Raw genomic sequence first — 15849 nt, 5'->3', positions numbered from 1 at the left:
AATTCCCTGGTAGTTAATAAGAGTCTCCTGGACTCCCCTGCCTGGGCTGGCTTTGAACTGTGATCCTCAGATCTCAGCCTCCTGAGTAGCTAGGATTACAGGCATGAGCCACCAACACCCAGCAGCCAGCATTTCTCTTAAAAAGAAAGATCTTGGTTTGTAACTACAGTGCATACATCTGGCTGTGGGTGAAGTTTGTGGCCCATTCTTTGCCTTAAAAAGAAACCAGTGGTTGAATGGCAGGAAGTGCGAGAGGGGAAGTTATAGGTCCTAGGCACTCCTCCTTGCCCCACTTCTCCCTACAAGCCAAATAAGGTCCCACTCTCCTGGGGCCCCAACAGCTGGGGACACTGAACATCCTCCTGTCTTTTTCACCAGTCCCTGCCCCTACTTCAGACCTAAATCCTTTCCTTCCAGCAGCCCTCTTACCAGCAGCTAGAACTATTGAGAGGAACCTCCAGAACCTCCGGTCAGCCTCCTAGAGGAGGCTTAGGAAGAGAGGCCCTAAGGAACTGGATAAAACTGACCTCCACATTAACTTTGATAATGTCCAGGCTGGAGTCTCAGGCTCCTTCTGGGAAAGGAGTACTGGCATAGCCTACACCGTGGTGGGAATTAGCAGTGAGGGGCAATTATGCCCAGCTCAGGACTGGCACTTAAGGTGAGGCTCCTCAGCTAGGGGAAGAATGGTAACACAGGGCCCTCCTCATTGTTTCACAGATGAGGAACTTGTAGCACGTGACAAGCCCAGGCCATTGAGCCTAGCAGAAACAGAGGCTAGCTTGTTGAATCCCACACCACTCCTAGACCTGGGTCACATTGCAATGGGGAAACTCTGTTGTCCAAAGGGTAAGTAAAGGGCCTTTCATATGGCACAGGGATGGTGTGGGTGCTCAGAGAGTCTCGGGGAAAACGTGTGCTGTGTGTGGCTCACAAGCAAGTGACAAGACCTGGTAAAATCAACCAGTGTAGATCAGGAAGGGACTTCAAGCCAAGTACGGTGGCTCATGCCTATAATCCTAGCTACTCAGGAGGCTGAGATCTGAGGATGGCAGTTCAAAGCCAGCCTGGACAGGAAAGTTTGTGAGACTCTTACCTCCAATAACCCACCACAAAACCAGAAGTGGCATTGTGGCTCAAGTGGTAGAAAGCTAGCTTTGAGCTGAAGAGCTGAGGGACAGCGCCCAGACCCAGATTTCAACCCCCATGACAGACAAAAAAATAAAAAGAAAAGAAAAGAAAGAAAAAGAAAGGGACTTCACAGAAGTCCTAGAAAGGGCAGGGATTGTACTAGGAAGCTACAGACAGTGACTACTCTCAGATATGAAATGAGGTAACTGATAAAGGATGTGTACTTCTGGTAGGAAGTGAGAAGTTGAGGTCTCTCCCTGAGGGTACCTACCACTAAAATGATCAGCGGGAGGAATTTAAATGTCCAGAACCAACTGGGAGTCCAGGAAAGGAGAAGAGAGAAAAAGACCTTCTAATCCTGATCTCTCTTCCCTACAGACATGTGCCTTTACCTCTATGGGGGCATGGGGCTGGGAGGGCTCCTGCTCCTGCTTGTGGTCATTCTGTCCATCTGCTTGTGTTGGCTCCATCGAAGAGGTGAGCTCCACCCTCGCCTCCCTCAGTCCCAGTCTACCTAGCCACATCCTTCCTACTGCTGGCACAGAAATCACATTGACCCTGACAAGTCCTGGGTGGAGGGTGTTGGAGCAGAATGGGAGAGAGACAGGAGTGTGCAGGGGAGCAGGTCTTTGGCCAGGGTTCCCACAGAGTCAACAACTTAAGGCAGTGCCTGCTGGGGGTGGGGGTGGGGAGGGCAGCAATGAGGGGGGTGGAGACTCATGGAGGGCTGTGCTGACCTGCTGCTTTTCTTTCAGTGAGGAGGCTGGAGAGGAGCCAGGTGAGACTGCGGGTGGGAGGGGGATTGGCATTGAGAGCCTGAGTGGGGTGGAGGCAGCTGGGGCCAAGAGAAAGGAGCCTGGGAGAAGCAGAGGGATGGAGAATATGAGGGCAGAAAAGGAGACATAAGGGGCTGGGAAGGTGGCTCAGTGGTAGAGTGCTTGCCTTGCATGCCTGAGGCCTTGGGTTCGATTCCTCAGCACCACATAAGCAAAAAGAAAAAAGCCGGAAGTGGCGCTGTGGCTCAAGTGGTAGAGCGCTAGCCTTGAGCTGAAGAGCTGAGGGACAGTGCCCAGGCCCAGAGTTCAGTCCCCATGACCGGACCCAAAAAAAAAAAGAAAAGAAAAGGAGACATAAGAGAACTAGAGCAGGATGCCAATGACTCACATCTATAAACCTAACTACTCAGGAGGCTGAGATCTGAGGTCAAAGCCAGCCCTGGCAGGAACGTCCTTGAGACTCTTGTTTTCTTCCTTTTTTTCTTTTTTTTGGGTCTGGTTGTGGGGCCTGAACTCTGGGTCTGGGCGCTGTCCTTCATCTCTTCAGCTCAAGGCTAGTGCTCTACCTCTTGAGCCACAGCGTCACTTCCGGCTTTTTTCTTTTTGCTTATGTGGTGCTGAGGAATCGAACCCAGGGCCTCATGCATGCAAGGCAAGCGCTCTACCACTGAGCCACCTTCCCAGCCCCCTTGAGACTCTTATCTTCAATAAACTACTTGAAAGCCAGAAGTGAGGCTCTGGCCCAAGTGGTAGAGCATTAGCCTTGGGCAAAAGAAGCTTAGGGACTATGCCTAGGCCCTAAGGTCAAGCCCCAGGACAGGCAAGAGAGAGAGAGAGAAGAGAGGGGGGGAGAAGAGAGAGAGAGACAGAGAGAGACAGAGGGAGGAGGGGAGGAATGAGTGAGAGAAAATTAGGAGAGTGGAAAGAGAAAAAAGAAGAGGAATTTGAGAGAGACAAAGATAGGGAGGCTGGGTGCTGGTGGATCACGCCTGTAATCCCAGCTACTCAGGAGGCTGAGATCTGAGGATCGTGGTTCAAAACCAGCCTGAGTAGGAAAGTCCGTGAAACTCTTATCTCCAATAAACCACCAGAAAACCGGAAGTGTCGCTGTAGCTCAAGTGGTAGAGGGTTAGCTTTGAGCTCAAGAGCTGAGGGATAGAGCTCAGGCCCCGAGTTCAAGCCCCACATCTGACCCAAAAAAAAGAAAAAGAAAAAAAAGATAGAGAAAGCAAGAGTCAATAACAAAGCCTAGATTGGTGGCTCAAACTTGTAATCCGAGCTACTCAAGAGCTGAGATCTGAGAAGCACACTTCAAAGCCAACCTGAACAGACAAATCTAAGGTACTCTTATGTCTAATTATGCAGCAAAAAGTTGGATATGGAGGTATGGCTCAAATACTAAAGCACTAGCCTTGAAGGAGGTGGTAGAGACAAGCAAGAGCTTAAGGCCCTGAATTCAAGCTCCAGTACTGTATCACTGTATCTCTCCCCACCTTTCTCTCTCTCTCTCTCTCTCACTCTCTCTTTCACACACACACATGCACACACACGCACACGTGCATACACACACACATACACACACGACTGAGGCTTGCAGCTCACAAATGTAATCCTAGCTACTCAGAGATCTGAGGTTGAGATTCAAAGCCAACCCAGACAAGAAAGTGTGTGAGACTCTTATATCCAATAAAGCACCAGAAAATTGGAAATGGTATTGTGGCTCAAGTGGTAGAGCACTCGCCTTGAGCCAAAGGGCTCAGGGACAGTGCCCAAGCCCAGAGTTCAAGCCCCACAACAGACAAAAAAAGAAAAAGAAAGAAGGAAAGAAAAAACAGAGGCAGAGAACATAAGAAACAAAGAAAAAGTAGGAGAATGAGAGTGACAGAAGACACAGAGACAAAATCAGACACTGAGACACAACAGGATTAACAGCGAGGAAAAAAATAGGAACTTAGGCCAGCAATGAAGACAGAAACACAGAAGGGAGGAACAGAGGAACAGACACAGCTAGAGAGGGGCTGAGGAAGTAGAAGACAGTAGATGGACAGACAGACTGATGGACAAAGTTCAGAAGGAGAAAGGGATAAAAAGAGCAGGGGCAGCAATGAGGAGGAGAGGCAGAACTCAGGACAGGATGGAGCTGCCACTCCTATGCTCTCCCATCATCAATTTCTGCCTGGCCAGGCCCAGCTCCCAGAGTCTGAGCTCCACTATGCATCTCTGCATAAGCTGCCAGTGTCCAGCAGTGACCTTGTGGATGAAGAAGGGGAAGGAATAAAGGAAGAGTCCTGTACCAGTGACTATGCCTGCATTGCCCAGAACAAATCCACCTGAGCACCCCGAAGGCCACGTCCCAGGCAGGTTATCAAGGTCATCCTGTGGTTTACCAGTAAAGACTGTGATCACACCATTTCTGTGTCTCAGGTTTCTCAGTCCATCTCAAGCCAGCATTGGAAATGAGTGCCATCAAAACTTCACTCCTGGCTTGGTGACTTATTGGGTGGAGACAGGTGTTTAGGGACCTGCAACTCCTTCAAGTTGAGAAAACAGTCTTTTTTTTTTTTTTTGCTTTGTCAACCATGAGGTTTGAACTCAGGACCTGGGCACTGTCCCTGAGCTCCTTTTACTCAAGGCTAGCCCTCTACCACTTTGAGCCACAGCACCACTTCTGGTTTTTGAGTGGTTAATTGGAGATAACAGTCTCATGGACTTTTCCTGGGTGGGCTTTGCACCATGATCCTCAGATGTCAGCCTCCTGAATAGCTAGGATTGCAGGCGTGAGCCACCAGTACCCAGCTCAGAAAACAATCTGTAGGCCTGACCAGACAGGGCAGTTAACAAGTGGGCATAATCAGCTTTGGTAATCTCTATTTCTCAGCAGCAGCAGCAGCAGTAGCCTTTGCTCTGGGCCTGGGAAAGAGTATACTGAGCCTCCAGGGTGATGGCTAAAAGCACTGTTGGCATGAATACCAGAAAAATCTCTCCTTAAACATTTCTAGGTCAGAACCCATGGATAAAACAACCAGGTAAACCAGAGACAGGTATACTGGGGCATCTGGAGAATGGAGAACAAAAATACATGAGATTAACAAAGAGGAGAGTGGTGAGGAAGGGAAGGATTTATTGCGTTCTCATGAACAGGTGTGGAATTTGGGGTCTGGACTCAGTCCTCACAGGCTGCCCAAGGAGTCGGTGTGTTCCTATGTGCCAGTGCGCTGGTGGAGAGCTGGCAGCAGCACAGCGCAGGCGCAGTTCTCTGGGTGGTGTGGGTGGTGTCTGGCACGCCCTCTTCCAGCTCTTGTACTGCTCCACTTATCATTGCCCCTGGCTCCATTATTCACACTTTTTTGCCCTGGTAATAGAAAGTGCTGCCCAGGGCCACGGAAAGAAAGCTGAGGGCATAGAATCCAGCCCGGAGGAGGAGCCCTGTGCTGGTCTGAGCAGGTCCTGCATGAGGGAGTGGGGAGGAAAGGGTGGAGGAAGTTAGGCTAGGAGGAATTCTTGACCAGGGACACTGAGTCTTGGGATCTGGTGTTGAGGAGGGGCTGCCTCCCATGGCCTCACCTTTCGCCACCAGCAGCCGGGTCCCATTCCCTGACCCGACACCCAGGCCCAGCACCTCCACCGTGCACACGTAGACTCCAGCATCGTCACCTCCAATATCCCAGATGCACAGCTCAGCCTGGTGGTCATGGCTGAATCGGGAAGGGGCCAGAGGAGCCAGACGACCTCTGAACTCTGGGGTCATGTTGCTCACCTGCTTCCCAGGGGCCACCTTGTCTCGGTACCATGTGACTGAGCCAATGGTCTGCTTCCCTTGACTGGCATTGAAGGAGCAAGGCAGGAGGGCAGTGGTCCCCTCTTGGGCATGAATCTCAGGGGGCTGAAATACCCAGAGGGCGCAGGATCCTGGAGCCAAAAAGAAGACCCAGAAAAATACCATCCAGTGACTCTCAAGAAAAAAGCAGGGGGGGTGGGCTGGGAAGGTGGCTCAGTGGTAGAGTGCTTGCCTTACATGCATGAGGACCTGGGTTCGATTCCTCAGCACCACATAAGCAAAAAGAAAAAAGCCAGAAGTGGCGCTGTGGCTCAAGTGGTAGAGTGCTAGCCTTGAGCTGAAGAGCTGAGGGACAGCGCCCAGGCCCAGAGTTCAGGCCCACGACCGGACCCAAAAAAAAAAAAGAAAAAGAAAAAGAAAAAGAAAAAAGCAGGTGTCAAATAGTCCCGTTGTTCCTCCTCGTACTGTGTATCCAAACAAGTACTTCGGGGATCACCTTAAGCCTTTTCCTCTTTTACCAATTTAGCTCCTTAACATTGTTTATGAAACCACTTTTCAAACTCTTTCCCAGACCAACTCTCAGTCCATCCTCTCCCATCATTCTCCAGCTCCTTTCACAAGCAGCTCTTGTCTTGTTGAAATGTATCCTAGCAGAGTGCAACTGAATCTCATTCATGAATGTGCCTGCCTACCTAACTAATAAGGTTATTACACTATTTCACTTATTACTTATGTGCTAGTGATGTTCTATAGGAAATCCTTGCTCCCTTGTTTTTGGTCAAAGCATTAATTAAATCTCCAGCTGTAGTTGGTTGAGATTGTTTTGAAATTTGTCTAAATTGATAACCAATTCTTTGTGTTTTAATGCCAGTCCTGGAGCTTGAACTCAGGGCCGGATTCTGTCCCTGAGCTTTGGTACTCAAGGCTAGCACTCTACCACCTGAGCCACATTTCTACTTCTGGCTTTTTTGGTGGTTACTGACTTTTCCTGCTCAGGCTGGCTTCCAACCACAATCCTCAGATCTCAGCCTCCTGAGTACCTAGGATTGTAGGCATGAGCCACTAGTGCCTGGTTAGCCTTCTCTTAAAGGTCCTTTCAACTTAATCTTAGGAAGAAGTTCAGAAGAAAAAGGCTCTAGGATGAAAGCTCACAATGACCCTTGCAGGAAAGGAGACACCTGGGGGGACTGGGACTGGAAACTCCCCAGGCCTCAGCGTTATGGAGATGGAAGCTTTGCTACTTTCCTCAAAGTGGCTCTCTGGTCACAATGTTCAGCCTCCATCTCACCTGTGTCCCTGGGACACCGAGGTCTTACCTCCCTCACCCCCCATTCTTCCCAACTCCACCCCCATGAGCATCCTGAGCAAATGCCCTGTCACCTGAATGGACCATGATAAAGACGAGCGACAGCATGCCGGCCATGTCGGAAGGTGCTCCAGTTGGTGAGGGGGGCCTCAGCAGCAAGGTCTAGGTGGAGAGGAATAACCAATGACTTGTGCCCAGGCCTTGGGTCATGTGATGGGATCAGGACTCCCGCAGCTCATGGGAAGGACCACAAGTACCTGGGATTCAGGTAGCAAAGGCATGCATCCCCAGTGGGAGGCTGCTGCTGCAGGAGTTGCTTGGGACTCTCCGAGGGGGCAGCTTGTGGGCAGGTTGCCTAGGTACAAGGGGCTTAGATGGCTGGCTCCATGAGGGTGAGTAGGTGTTTAAGGCCAGGATGTGGTTTGCTTCGTCATCTGAGGTTCAAGAAGACCAGCTTTTTACCCAGAACAAGCCTCTTGGGCACAGAAGCTAACCTCCTTCCCCTCCCCATGCTCAAACCGTGCCCAAGCCCACTGCCCTCATTCCTTCCTTCCTTTGAGAACCTCCTCCATCCCCTCCAGCAGCTGCTGTAGGATTTGAACAAATGAAGGGAGGAGGAAAAGCAAGCTGATTGGTGGAGAACAGGAGTGAGGACAAAGGATTACTAGGGACTTTGCCTAGTAATAAGATGGCCTTCCTTTACCTTAACAGTGTTGACTTGGACACTGGGCTGAAGACTGAGCTCTACTGATAGAAGAGAATGGATTCATTCATATTCAGGTCTCCACAAAAGGAATATACCCTTAGCAGAAGTCTGCTTTCTGTGGTGTCTTTCACTCATTTATTATTTTATTCATCATGTAATGACATTTATTGGAAGCCTACAACATGCCCATTACATGAAACATATTTTGTAGACAGAAATGAAAGATATATCAAGTAATACAAAACTTCATGTTTCTACAGGAATTAGGACACAAGTATGCTGAAAACCCTGGCATGTGTATTATACAACTTCAGGAGATACTATCGCAGCCCTAAGTGTGCTGATTTGGGGCTGAAGGCTTGGTTCAGGTAGTTAAGCAGCTGCCTAGCAAGCAAGAGGCTTTGAGTTCCAACCTCAGTGCCTAGAAAAATACTCAGAAGAATTCAAGCCTCCAGAAAAGTGCTAGGTAAAAGGAATATGCACAATAGTGCAATATTCTGGGTGGAACATAGGTCTAGGTCTCAACATATACTTTCTCTCTGGCTCCTTTTAGTGTGTGTGTGTGTGTGTGTGTGTGTGTGTGTGTATTTGGGCCTTGCACTCTTGTTTAGCTTTTTTTTGCACAGGACTATCGCTCTACCACTTGAGCCACACTTCTACTTCCAACTTTTTGCTCCTTAGTTGGAAGAAGATTCTCAGGGATTTTTCAGCCTGGGCTGTCTTTAAATCTTTTTTTTTTTTTTGGTCTGGTCGTGGGGCCTGAACTCTGGGCCTGGGCGCTGTCCCTCAGCTCTTCAGCTCAAGGCTAGCGCTCTACCACTTGAGCCACAGCGCCACTTCCAGCTTATTTCTTTTTGCTTATGTGGTGCTGAGGAATCGAACCCAGGGCCTCATGCATGCAAGGCAAGCGCTCTACCACTGAGCCACCTTCCCAGCCCCCATGGCTTTAAATCTTGATTCTCAGGTTCTAGACTCTTGAGTAGCTAGGATTATAGGCATGAGATTATACCATCACTCTTTTTTTTTTGGTAGGTTGCTTGTAGGGCCTAGACACCCTCCCTCAGCTTTTTCACTCAAGGCTAGCCCTCTAACACTTTGAACCATAGCATCATTTCTGGTTTTCTGGTGGTTAACTGTATTGTTTGTTTTGCTAGTTTGTTTAACTGTATTTTTTCTTTTTAATGTCTTTTCTTTGGGTATTGGGGATTACTAGGCAAGCACTCTGCCACTGAGCTACATCCTAACCCTCTGGTGGTTTATTATAGATAAGACACTCATAGATTTTCTTGCCAGGGCTGTCTTTGAACCGTGATCCTAAGATCTCAGCTCCCTGGGTTGCTAGGAATACAAGTGTGAGCCCCTGGCACCCTGCTCCCATCTCCTTCTAAATTAATACACATTTTGTTCTCTGTTTCTAGCTGTATTGGAATAATGTCCATAGACTTCCATTTCCCACCTATCCCTGCAGTGACTAGGAATTGTCTTTCTGAGAACTAGTAATCTAAGGGTTAAGAAAGCTGGCTGTAGCTGGTGCTAGAGGCTCATGTTTCTAATTATAGCTAGTTGGGAAGCTGATATTTGAGGATCCCAGTTCAAAGCCAGTCTGAGCAGGAAAGTCTGGGAGACTGTTATCTCCAAATAGCCATCTAAAAGCTAGAAGTGGAGGTCTGGCTCAAATGGTAAAGCACCAGCCTGGAACAAAAACACTAAGGGAAAGCACTCAGGCTCTAAGTTCAAGCCTAAAGTAGTACTGGCACTGGTACACACACACACACACACACACACTCACACACAAACACACACACACACACACACACACACACACACAGGAATGCTGGCCTGGAATGAGGGGCTGGGTTCAAATGCCATCTTCCTCACCAATTAGTCATATGATTTTTATTTTTGGTTGGTCCTGGGGCTTAAATTCAGGGCTTGGGTGCTGTGCTTGAGCCTTTTTGCTCAAGGCTAGCACCCTACCATTTCAAGCCACACCTCTACTTCCTTTGTCTTGGTAGTTAATTGTAGATAAGACACAATCTTTCCTGCCTGGGCTGGCTGCCTGGGCTGGCTTCAAATCATGAGCCTCAGATCTAAGCCTCCTAGGATTACAGGCACAAGCCACTAGTGCCCAGCTGTCAGGTGATCTTGAACAAATCATTTAAACTTCTCTCACCTCCTGGACAACCATACATGCCACACAACCTGAGAGGAAGGCCTCAGTCAGGGCCTGGCAGTGAAGGGTGTGGGACATGGGTGCCTTGTCAATGTATAGGCTGCCCCCTGGTGGCCACAGAGCATGGGGGACTCAGGCACCCTGGGCTTTTCTCCAGCTTCTGCTTCCTGCCTTACTTTGCCTTCCCAACCATCTCCAACCAAGAGTCAAAGTAAAGAAAACTCTCTCCAGGGGCTGGGAAGGTAGCTCAGCGGTAGAGTGCATGCCTTGCAAGCATGAGGCCCTGGGTTCGATTCCTCACCACCACATAAACAGAAAAAGCCAGAAGTGGCGCTGTGGCTCCAGTGGTAGAGCACTAGCCTTGAGCTGAAGAGCTGAGGGACAGTGCCCAGACCCAGAGTTCAGGCCCCACAACCGGCAAAAAAAAAAAAAAACTCTCTCCAGCCCGGGCAGGAAAAGTCCATGAGACTCTTAACTCTCATTAACCACCAAAAAGCCAAAAGTGGAACAGTGGCACAAGTGGTAGAGGGTCAGTAGCTAGACCCTGAGTTCAAGCCCCAGCAGAAAGAAAGAAAGAAGCGCTTGCCTTGCATGCCTGAGGCCCTGGGTTCGATTCCTCAGCACCACATAAGCAAAAAGAAAAAAGCCAGAAGTAGCGCAGTGGCTCAAGTGGTAGAGTGCTAGCCTTGAGCTGAAGAGCTGAGGGACAGCGCCCAGGCCCAGAGTTCAGGCCCCACGACCAGACCCAAAAAAAAAAAAAAAAAAATCTCATGGACTTTCCTGCCTGGGCTGGCTTTGTACCACAATCCTCAGAACTCAGCCTCCTAGCTAGGATTATAGGAAGGAGCCACTGGCACCTAGCCTTAGCTTTTTGGTAGATAAGAGATGAGTCTCCACAGGTGCTGGTGGCTCACGCCTGTAATCCTAGCTACTCAGGAGGCTGAGATCTGAGGATCGAAGTTCAAAGCCACCTGGGGCAGGAAAGTCCGTGAGACTAGAAATCTGAAAGTGGCACTGTGCCTCAAGCGGTAGAGCGCTTGCCAAAAGCTGAAGAGCGCAGGGACAGCACCCAAGCCCAGAGTTCAAGCCCAACTGACAAAAAAAAAAAAAGAGAGTCTCATGGAATTTCCTACCCAGGCTGGCTTTGAACTTTGATCCTCCAATTTCAGCCTCCTTAGTAGGTATGATTACAAGCATGAGCCACTAGTGCTTGACCCATATTCTGGATCTTGTCACTATTGAAGCCCTCAGGCCTGAGTCCCCCTAGACTCCTGTACCCAACACACGTTCTGTCACACCATCCTGCTGGGTGTTTTTATACACATTCACTCAACAAACTTGGAGCAAATACCATAGGCTTACCTGGGGGACCCCTAGCATGGCCAGTTATTTCCTTCCTTTCTTCCTTCCTTCCTTCCTCTCTTCCTCCCTCCCTTTCTTCCTTCTCTCTTTCCTTTCTTCTGCTGGTACTGGGGGTTGAACTCAGATCCTTAAACTGTTGTTTAGCTTTTTTGCTCAAGGCTATCACTTTACTACCAAGCCACAGCTCCACTTCCTTCTTTTTGCTAGTTAATTGGAGATCAGAGTTTCTTGGGGCTGGGAATGTGGCTTAGTGGTAGAGTGCTTGCCTAGCATGCATGAAGCCCTGGGTTTCATTCCTTAGTCCACATATACAGAAAAAGCTGGAAGTGGTGCTGTGACTCAAGTGCTAGCCTTGAGCAAAAGCAGCTCAGGGACAGTGCTCAGGCCCAGAGTTCAAGCCTCAGGACTGGCAAAAATAAAAAGACTCTTGGATTCGTATCTGTTCTAGCTTTGAACCATTATCCTGAGATCAGATCTCACCCTCTTAAGTTGCTAGGATCACAGGCATGAGACACTGACACCCAGCTCCTTGTTCCCTTTTTTCTTCTTTATTTGTACTTTTTTCATCAGCTAGGTAATACTCTGACATAGAACAAGGTTTCAGGGCAGCATATCTCAGGCAACGGAGTGAAAACCCAGTCTTCACACTTTTGAACCACAAAAGGATTCAGAGTCACACTCATTTTCCCCTCAGTTTACTGCATGAATTTAAAAGTGGATCTTAAATGTTTACGTTACATAAACTGTGAGTTTTTTTAAAACTTGTAACAGGAACAAAGAGGGAAATTTTACTCATTGACAGGAAATCTTCACCTAAGCTTCAATGAGCCACAACAACTTAAGTCCTATGAACTTCAGCTGACCACCCTTTAGCCAGTCCACCCTCAACCAGGCACCACTCACCTTAGTTTGAATTACTTCTCCATATTCTGGATGCTCAACTAAGCACCTTCACTAGTTTCTTTTTATTTAATCATTGATGCCATGGACCACTAGCAAGCACTTCATAACATTTCTCTATGGATTTTTTTTTTTTTTTTTTTTTTTTTTGTCGGTTGTGGGGCTTGAACTCTGGACCTGGGCGCTGTCCCTCAGCTCTTCAGCTCAAGGTGAGCGCTCTACCACTTGAGCTACAGCACCACTTCCGGTTTTCTGGTGGTTTATTGGAGATAGGAGTCTCACGGTCTCTTCTGCCCGGGCTGGCTTTGAACCGCGATCCTCAGATCTCAGCCTCCTGAGTAGCTAGGATTACAGGCGTGAGCCACCAGCGCCCGGCTCTATGGATTTTTTTTTTTATCTTCTGGTACTGGGGCTTAAACTCAGGACCTGGGCAGTATCTCTTAGCTTTTTCACTCAAAGCACTCTACCACTTGAGCCACAGTCCCACTTCCAGCTTTTTTAGTTGTTAAATGGAGATAAGATGTGAACTACCTGGACCTAGGTAAGTTCTTTAAATGAGGTTTTTTCCCAAACTATTAGTAGACCTTGTAGAGGGGGTGGAGAAGGTTCAGGATAGCTTTCCAGGTTTACAGATTCAAATTTGTCCCCGTGTTATAACGGATCATTTCCTTCAAAGTTGCCACTTTTGGGCAGCTGCTATTTCCTCTCCTCTTGCCTCTGAATCTCTCCAGACTTCTCTGCTTCACAGGAGATCCCACCAGCTGCCATCACTCATATTGAATATTGGAGAATTTTGCCTACAGTTTCTGAGATCTGCCTTTTCTGGGTCCCTCTGGAGACATTAATCATTCTCTCCACATTTCCCAGTACTTGCCTCAGTTGTAAGCTCTGCTCTTAGCCTTTCCTTTCTTCTCCACAGTGAGGCCTTTCCTCTCAGGAATAAAGAGGTATTTGTCATCTGTACACTGTCTCCCTCTCTCCAGGCGCTTCTCTGGGGCTCTGCTGGGGACTGCCTGCTCAGCTTGGAATTTGGTCACACATACACATAATTTAGAGTCTGTAGGCTTTCTGTGTCTCCTAGATTTAGTGAAAATGCACTGTGTGTTTTTCCATTATCTTCCTTGCTCTATATGGTTTCTAGGAGACAAGGGGGAGGTTTAGAAATGAGCTGCTGTCACATTTCCCCCAAAGCCCTCTGTAGAGCCTTTTCAGGTAAGAAAAGGCTTCTGGCAGTGGTGGTTCAGGCTTGCTATAAGGCTGAGCCTTGAAGGCTCCAAACCCTGACTTGACTTATTTTGCTGCCTCAGGGATAGCTGTCTGACCTCATAACTTGAGACCCAGAAGCTGCTGCAGAAAACAGGATACCCATGTGTGCATTTACACTAAGTAACACTGTGAAGATCCAGGTCATCTCAGCCCCTATCTCCCCCCACTCCCATGGTTATAAATCAGGGTCCCCAAAGGAAAACACCACAGATTAGGCAGAAGACAGTTTACAAGGGTGAGGGGGCTGTAGGAGAACTGTGGGAATGGGGGAAGTGGGGAAGGACATTACTACCCAGGCCTATAGGGACAAGAGAAAGGGAGAAGCATGGATTCTTATTCATTTTATGCCACATGTCACTTTATACTTCTAGTAAAGCATAAATATAAAATATTTAACAAAATTAATCCATTGAATTCCTTCCTCTCCCCCCCCCCCGCCCCACCCCCATGTTGGTCATGAGGCTTGAACTCTGGGCCTGGGGCGCTGTCCCTCAGCTCTTCAGCTCAAGTCCTGCGTAGTTAGGATTACAGACATGAGCCACCAGCACCAGCGAATTCCTTTATTTTGCTCGTCTTGGGACTGGAACTCTGGGCTTGGGCACTATCCCTGAGTTCTTCCTTTGCTCAAGGCTAGTACTCTACCACTTGAGACATAGTGCCACTTCTGGCTTTTTCTGTGATAAACTGGAAGTAAGATTCTCACGGACTTTCCTGCCCATGCTGGCTTTGAACCAAGATTCTTAGATTTCAGCCTCCTGAGTAGCTGGAACTGCATGTGTGAGCCACCAGTGCCCAGCTTGAGATGGTAGTTTAAACTCAAGAGCTTCACACTTCTGGAGGGTAGGAAAGTGCTGGCTTTGAACTGTGATCCTCAGATATCAACCTCCTGAGTAGCTAGGACTGGAACATTGTCTCTGAGCTTTGTTGCTCAAAGCTAGTGCTCTACCACTTGGGCCACAGCTCCACTTCTGGCTTTTTTGGCACTTAATTAGAACAGTCTCATACATCTTGCCTGAAGGTTGGCTTCTAACCATGATCCTCAGATCTCAGCTTCCGGAGTAGCTAGGTTTATAGGCATGAGTCACTAGCACCCCGCTGTTCTTTTGGTTTTTTTGAGACAGTCTTACTTGATAGCTCAGGCTAGCCTTGAATCTGTGGCTTCCTACTTCAGTCTCCAGAGTGCTGGGATTACAAGCAAGAGTCATCACACCCAGCTTTGAATTAAGAACCTTGAACCTGTGAATTGGTCTTTGACAAAAAACACATGAGTATGAGCCTTGAAAGGGATATACTTTTTCCCCTCTCCCCACCATTCCTGAAGTCTATCTCCTGGGTTATTGAAATCTGGGGAAGATAAGCAGGGCAAATGCTTGGAGAGGAATATTGTCCCTAGTCGAGGTTCAGGTCAGTCTGAGGTGATCTTGTGAGACCACACTCACAAGAATGAACACCCCAACCCTGTGCTGTCCCTCCCGCTGCCGTCCTGTCAGCCCCAGAATGCCCTCTGACTTAGTCTCTACAGGTTAGTCTCCTGGGGGAAAAGAGAGAGTAGGAGAGAGAAAAACAGAGTGGCAAAGGGACACCCAGGACAGAAACACACACACAAGCTTTCTGACCAGGTACATTCTCTTCCCGAAGGCATACTCCATAGGGCCCGACTAATGAGCAGTCTCCCTGGAGACCATAGAAGCATAACAAGGGCCCTTAGCAACACATGCCACTTGGAAAAGGGGCTCTAATTTCATGGAGTTCTCACAGGTTTAGTCCTAAAAACAAGCCCAGCATTCTCTTCCCAGCTGCTTAACTAGATTCAAACAACCGTGGCCTGAGTGATTCAGTTCTTTCCATGCCTCCAAGACTGAGCGAGGGCAGCAGCATCCATGGCCCTGTCAGCACCTTTGGTGATGGCCCAGCAAGCCCTGCAAGCTTGGGAGCCATGCTATTTCAGGGCAATGGCTCCTGAATCTCGGTGAATATCAGAAGTATCTGAAGAGAGCCGGGCGCCAGTGGCTCACTAGCTACTCAGGAGGCTGAGATCTGAGGTTCATGGTTCAAAGCTAGCCTCGGCAGGAAAGTCCGTGAGACTCTTATCTCCAATAAACCACTAGAAAACCGGAAGTGGCGCTGTGGCTCAAGCAGTAGAGCCCTTGCCTTGAGCTGAAGAGGTGAGGGGCAGTGCCCAGCCCAAAGTTCAAGCCCCATGACCAACAACAACAGCAACAAAAGTATATGAAGTATATATCAGTGCTTATTCTGAGTGCACATCAGATTACTGTTGGGCTCCACTAGCAGTTTCCAATTCAGTAAGTTTGGGACCTATCATGTGAATATCTAATTTGCCTATGTGATGGTGGTGGCAGATCCACATTTTGAGAAGCACAGATTGAGGAGGAGATTCTGTCTGTGTTTGTAGATCGAGACTGCAGCTGACTTGTCAGGAATAAACGATTC

At 48.4% G+C, this 15849-nt stretch overlaps 2 protein-coding genes and 1 non-coding gene across 6 annotated transcripts in view; 1 reads left to right on the top strand and 2 right to left on the bottom strand.

Moving 5' to 3' along the window:
* Positions 1–741: 741 nt before the first annotated feature.
* Positions 742–4317, top strand: LOC122111500 (leukocyte-specific transcript 1 protein-like). The gene is made up of 4 exons (XM_042684357.1): positions 742–849; positions 1510–1608; positions 1887–1909; positions 4092–4317. Exons 1-4 carry the CDS (start codon positions 825–827, stop codon positions 4239–4241), a joined length of 297 nt encoding a protein of 98 aa, XP_042540291.1. The 5' UTR covers positions 742–824; the 3' UTR covers positions 4242–4317.
* A 694-nt stretch (positions 4318–5011) lies between these two features.
* Positions 5012–15849, bottom strand: part of Ncr3 (natural cytotoxicity triggering receptor 3) — a 21909-nt gene continuing 11071 nt past the window's right edge. The window contains exons 2-5 of one of the 4 annotated variants that reach the window (XM_042684242.1): positions 7249–7425; positions 7066–7153; positions 5472–5816; positions 5012–5354 (exon numbers count right to left, since the gene is read on the bottom strand). In XM_042684242.1, the coding sequence (XP_042540176.1) occupies positions 5245–5354; positions 5472–5816; positions 7066–7153; positions 7249–7272 (567 nt within the window). In that variant the 5' untranslated portion in view covers positions 7273–7425 and the 3' untranslated portion in view covers positions 5012–5244. Of the gene's footprint in view, positions 5817–7065; positions 7154–7248; positions 7426–15849 lie in introns of all 4 variants that reach the window. The other 3 variants (XM_042684240.1, XM_042684241.1, XM_042684239.1) reach the window with 3 other exon arrangements.
* On the bottom strand, positions 11797–11899 carry LOC122111588. Its single transcript, XR_006148035.1, has one exon. It is a non-coding gene; the product is annotated as a small nucleolar RNA U13 (small nucleolar RNA).

The sequence above is a fragment of the Dipodomys spectabilis genome, unplaced genomic scaffold (genome assembly GCF_019054845.1).
Source record: "Dipodomys spectabilis isolate Male_0828 unplaced genomic scaffold, ASM1905484v1 ptg000085l, whole genome shotgun sequence".
NCBI lineage: Eukaryota > Metazoa > Chordata > Mammalia > Rodentia > Heteromyidae > Dipodomys > Dipodomys spectabilis.
This window is presented reverse-complemented; position numbering and strand designations above follow the sequence as displayed.